Below are 6,000 nucleotides of genomic sequence, written 5' to 3' on the forward strand. Positions count from 1 at the left end.
ATACCTTTGCTACCTACTACATGACAGATTACATCTTTACGGCATAGGGTCCACGCTCTGACGATATTACATTTGTGATGTTTGATCTAACGGCTAGAAGCTTTGTGAACTCCACGCTCAAACGGGCCGCAACGACTACTTTTTACTCATAGAAGATTCAGAAGTATAAAGGGAAGAAGTGAAGACTGGAGGAGGTAGCGCTTATGCTCACATGGATTGAGCTTTATGCTCAAATCACTTAAGCGTGAAAAGAAGTCACAGTGCTCAACCTCAGACATCGATGATGTACTTCATAATCATATCATTCATCATTGTCTGCTTCAACATGTAGAGTAGATATTCATTAGAGTTAAATTCTTTTACATCTCTATCATGTAATCGAACATAAAGCATAAGTTCATAGTTGAAAATCTCCTAAAGATTCTTTTACATAATTATGATTCATGAACTTAAATGTGTCTACCATCACTCTTATTAGAATATATTATTTGTAGATGAAATGGTTTTGAAAAGATCGTTTGGGAGAAGTCATGTTTAATACTTGTAAAGGAGGAGTCCTTCGAATACTTAGTTGGAGGAGTCTTGTCTAATACTCAATGCCTGAAGAGGCTGTGAAAGAATACTTGGAGGAGTCTTGTCTAAGACTCAGCTCCTGAAGAGGCAATGAAAGTATACTTGGAGGAGTCCTGGATAATACTCAATGCCTGAAGAGGCAGTGAAATAATACTTGGAGGAGTCCTGTCGAATACTCATTGGGAGAAGTCCTGGGTAATACTTGTAAGGAGAATTCCTTGATACTTGCATAGTGAAATCCCGGTGCTGTGTGGGACTGGTTGTAGCCCTATCGTTCTGGGGTGAACCAGTATAAAATTTGTTGGTGTGCATCGTCTACTTTCCTACTCCTTTACTTCCACAACACCAAACGGTATCGACCAAGAGAACATTTCATTCTATCGTTTGGAAACCCAAGTTTTAGATGACACAATTCAAACCCCCTTTTTCTTGTGCTACTCTAACCAACTTCAGCATTTTCAATTATGGAGGCAGAAAGTAATGAATCATGGGCTTAGTTTGTTGAACTACTGATGGTTGACTTGAACAGTGTTCAACCTAATTAATGGTCATCAATTTCAGATCAACGGAAAATACTTGAGATTATTTACTTACTATACTTACTTTAAGTTGTGTTATTTGTACTTAAATATTTCACTTGAAGTTGATTCCAAGGTTTGGTCCCCACATTGCAGGAAGTAGATGTAAATGTGGATCATAGGCTATGTGTCAAGCATTTATATTGGAATTAGAGAAAAAAGTACCTTGGTGAGGACATGAAAGAGGAACTATGGGTTGCAACTCGAGCAAGTACAATGCCAAAATTTGAGAAGGCAATGGTAAACATGAAGATATTAAATGAAGAAGCATGGAGAGATAATATGGTGATACCAGCAAAGATGTGGAGTTGGGCAGTATTTAATACCTACCCCTTGTGTAACCTGCAGGTCAACAATATGTGTGAAGCATTCAACAGGGAAATTCTTGAATACAGAAATAAGCTTATTATTAACTAATTGAATAACTCAAGTTTTATATCACTAGAAGGATTGTGAAGCAAAGAAACCTAATGTTAAGGTATATAGGTGTAATTTTCCCTATGATCCAGCAGAAGGTTAAAGCCATAAAGAAGTAGTAAGATGGGTGGATACCTATGTGGCGAGGATATGCGAAGTATTCTTTGTTTGATGTGTCAAAGGGGTCTGATAAATATGTTGTCAATTTGGAAGAAAAAACATGTGCATACAGAAGATGGGACTTATGGGGTATTCCTTGTTGCCACGAGATTGCTCGTATATGGAAGAATAATGTGGCTATTGAAGATTATGTTCACCTATAGGTACGATGTGACATCTGGGGTCGACGAGGGAAGAGAGTGGTTGCAGGTGTTGTGAGGCACAGACAAGGAGCGGCTCCTGGGAGGCTTCTAAGCGGAGCGACACATGAATGAACCGATATCACACGCGAACAAGAGGTATTCCGAGAATGTATAGGTATGAGACTATATAGTTGACGAGGACATAAAAGATTTGATTGGTACTACTCATGACAAGAAGATGCATATTCTTTTCTCTTTGTTCAAAAATAAAGAAATTAATTCAATTTATGGCCCAGCGATTCAACCCTTTTTTCCTTAAACAAGTAGTTTTTTTTACAGCTAAATGTTTTTTTTAATCTGAGCTAAATGTTTTTTTTTAACTATAGATAAATTTTTTTTTTTGATACACCGGAAATTTAACAAAGACAAAGAAAACTAACTAAAGAATAAATGTTAGTTGTTAGTAATTAATACAAATTTGTAACCACAAAAAAAATTAATACAAATTATCCTTGCTTGGAATTTGAATTCTGACGCTTCACCTACAATTACTATTAGTTCAACCATGTGAGTTACCCATCCCCTAAACAAGTAGTTGATAGTTCGAATCCTCACTCTACTCTTGAAATAGAAAACACTTTTGAACGAATCTCCTGTATGAAGTGAGAAATTAGTCTCACGACTACCGATTGTGAATATCTTTCTTAGTGAAAAGAATCGAATGGAAAGCTGGAACCGTAGAATGAGAGAGTGGGCCCACAACTTGATTCTCTAGAGATATGCACAGCAAGAATGGGAACCAAAACCCTAGGGGGGCGTTTGTTACAAGTTATGAAAAATGATACCCGGGTAAGAGGATTCCCAGGAATATTAAGATAGGAATGTTATGCCTGGGAATCATTAAAAAATGTGTTTGGTTAACAAATTTAATTCCCGGGAATCTCTTTTTATATTCCTGGGCATAATTATAAAACACGTTTGGTTAGAAATGCATATTCCCAGGAATAGGTAATGAAATTACCAAGTTATCCTTACTGTAAATTATATACATATTTTAAATGGACTTATTAAAAATTGAATAAAAATAAAAATAACGTGATTATTATGCTTATATTATGAAATAAATGTATTTTTATAGATATCATTTATACAAACATTATTCATACATTGGTTTCGTAGTAAAAAAACATTGGTTATTCATGACTTTGCACGTAACTAAAAAACCAGTAAAAAAATTAGTATCACCACAGTGCTAGAAAATATAATAAACTGGTTGTGTAACAAGCTGCCACACGCAGAGAAGAAAATGTAAATTGGAAGTATAAATGGTGCCAAAGTGTGCGACCCATTCTGCAACAAGAACCAGCAAAAATTGAGGGAACGTGGGTTGACGGAACGTGGGTTAATAGAAGGGTAAATATGAAATTTCAATCCTAAATTTACTCACCCACTTTAGCAACTTTCCCAGGAATCTTGCATACCCACCCTTGAAGCCAGGAATGCAGAGTTGCTGAAATGAACTAAAATCTTTTCCCCGAGAATATCTCATGCCTGGGTATCTTTTTTCCTAATCTTCTACCAAACAAAGGAATCTTCATTCCCACACCCATCATTCCCGGGAATGCTTTATATACCCATGTAACAAACGCCCCCTAGTAGTTTGCTTAGAGGAATATAAAAAATAAAATAAAAACAAACAGAAAAAGAAAATTAAGATTAGACTTGATTCAAAAATGTAAGGAAAATATAAAAAAAAAATATTCGATTTGATGTATATAAATCGATTTGGACTTGGTTTTCTCCGCCCCCAATCTCCTCTTCATCTCGTTTCGCAATCTCTGAGTCGAATCGGTGAGTTTACCTGAGTCGAGTCGAGTCGAGTCATGTCGGACGAGGAGCACCACTTCGAGTCAAAGGCCGACGCCGGAGCCTCCAAGACCTATCCTCAGCAAGCCGGCACCATCCGCAAAAGCGGTTACATCGTCATCAAGGGTCGTCCCTGCAAGGTGAAATTCAGATTTCAATCTCATTATTGCGATTCATTGTTTTCTTCATCGTTTCATCAATTTCATTTTGATTTTCATTCATTTTTGTTTCAATTCATTATAATTTTTAGGTTTTGGGATGTTTTTTTTTTTTGATGATTTGCCCTTTGAGATCTATTGTAAATAGGTTTTAATTTCTGTTGAAAATTGAAATCTGGGTTCCAAAGTGGTTTAATTTTAACTCTCATGTATTGTTGTTGTTGTTAATAATGATGGGTGTTTTGATTTTTGCATTCAATTGATATTTGATTGGTATGTGTGGTGTTTTGGGCATGGGTTTGATTTTCTGTATGTATACTGATGATGGATTTGTTGTTTGTTTGTTTGTGGATGGATAGGTTGTTGAGGTTTCAACCTCCAAGACTGGTAAGCATGGTCATGCTAAGTGCCACTTTGTTGCAATTGATATTTTCACTGCCAAAAAGCTTGAGGATATTGTTCCCTCTTCCCACAATTGTGATGTATGACACCTTCTCATGTTTCGTGTTTTTTTTTTGTTCTCGTGAATTCTTTCGCAGATGATGATGACAGTTTAATGGAACTTTTGCTAGATACATAATCTCTTTTTGTATTTTTTTTTTAATTTTTTCAGGTTCCTCATGTGAATCGTACTGACTACCAGTTGATTGATATTGCTGAGGATGGATTTGTGAGTTGCTATTTGTACTTTTTTTTGTTTTGCTTTTCTTTTTCTAGTTGGACTTAGAGATCATTTGGGTATAGGCTTGTTGGAGCTTAAGTACTAGAAAATGTACTTGAGCCCTATTTGAAAGAGCTTATTTGAGCTTTATCTTATAGCATTAGTGCATATGCAAGTGCTTGGGGGAGCTTATGTAAATCAGCATTGCTATATAGTACGAAATTGTTTTTGACGTAGCCAATCAAAGTATTTCATTGTCAGAAATCATAGGTAGATTATTTGTACAAAAGTAAAATTAAAACTAATCAGGGGAGGCCACCTGTACTATTGCGTTTCGGTATCTGGACATTTAGCATTTTCCTATGTAAATAGCTCATGGCCTACCTATAAGTTATTTTGAGCTTATTTTCTTAAGTTGTTCATATTAGCTTATGAAAAACTTGCTTATGCGTATCTATAACTTATTTTCAGCTTATTTCAAATAGTTTTCAAATTAGCTTATGAATAAGTACATGTGAGATAAGCGCTTAAATAAGCTGTTTTACCGAACGCAACCTAAATAAGCTCCGATAAGTGCTATTTAGTTTGCATCCAACCAGGTACTTAGCTATTAGAAACTAATGGTTAATTGAGAAATTAATTGTTCAGATTTTACGAACATCATAATATGTTATACATGTGTAAAAATACATGATCCCAATGACTGATTTCTTGATCAATGGTTCTGCCATCTAAATTACTCCTCAGTGTATTAGTCAAATTCTTTTTTTTTCCCTTTACTGTAAATCGTTTTTAGTTGACATTCCTTTGATTCACCCACTGTTGTTACTGTTGTCTAAATCTTTACTTGAATGATGTCATTTTATAGCTGAGCCTGCTTACTGAAAATGGGAACACCAAGGATGACCTCAAGCTCCCTACTGATGAGGCTCTACTTTCTCAGGTTTGTGTAAATCTACTGTTTTGTCTTGATGGATTCAGAGTCTGCTAAAGCTTACATGCATTTTAGAAAATATTTCCGATAATTCCTTGTATTGTATCCCTTGATTCTTTTGAATTGAGATAGTGAGATATCCCTGTAATTCCTCTATTATATTCATCTGTTTATTGATTGTTTTTATTCCTCTAACTGGTTGTCTCCCATTTATAATGTCCAATGCAGATAAAGGATGGGTTTGCTGAGGGTAAGGACCTTGTTTTGAGCGTTATGTCTGCAATGGGTGAGGAGCAGATTTGTGCCCTGAAGGATATTGGGCCAAAGTAAGGCAGTTTGCTGTCTCTTATTTAAGAAAATGATATTTTTGTATCTTGTTAAACTGGACTCTAGTCAGACTAGTCTTGCCAACAATGTTTATGGATGTGACAGAAACTCTGACATTTTTTGCTTTCCATGTTCTCCCCAGATTTTCTTATAAAATACAACAACCCTGTTTTCAGATGGAAAA

General features: G+C 35.7%; 1 protein-coding gene across 1 annotated transcript; it reads left to right on the forward strand.

Annotated features, from left to right (window-relative positions):
* Positions 1-3,653: 3,653 nt before the first annotated feature.
* Positions 3,654-6,000, forward strand: LOC130734634 (eukaryotic translation initiation factor 5A-5). Its single transcript, XM_057587144.1, has 5 exons — positions 3,654-3,876; positions 4,254-4,376; positions 4,508-4,564; positions 5,424-5,498; positions 5,718-6,000. Exons 1-5 carry the CDS (start codon positions 3,754-3,756, stop codon positions 5,817-5,819), a joined length of 480 nt encoding a protein of 159 aa, XP_057443127.1. The 5' UTR covers positions 3,654-3,753; the 3' UTR covers positions 5,820-6,000.

This window comes from Lotus japonicus, chromosome 1, assembly GCF_012489685.1.
Source record: "Lotus japonicus ecotype B-129 chromosome 1, LjGifu_v1.2".
Taxonomy (NCBI): Eukaryota; Viridiplantae; Streptophyta; class Magnoliopsida; order Fabales; family Fabaceae; genus Lotus; species Lotus japonicus.

What these genes read in the sequence shown, in the direction of transcription:
- LOC130734634 (XM_057587144.1), top strand. Translation starts at nt 3,754, where the DNA reads ATGTCGGACGAGGAGCACCACTTCGAGTCAAAGGCCGACGCCGGAGCC. An exon ending in TCAAGGGTCGTCCCTGCAAG is followed by an intron (nt 3,877 to 4,253) that starts GTGAAATTCAGA and finishes GTGGATGGATAG; the next exon opens with GTTGTTGAGGTTTCAACCTC. An exon ending in CCTCTTCCCACAATTGTGAT is followed by an intron (nt 4,377 to 4,507) that starts GTATGACACCTT and finishes TAATTTTTTCAG; the next exon opens with GTTCCTCATGTGAATCGTAC.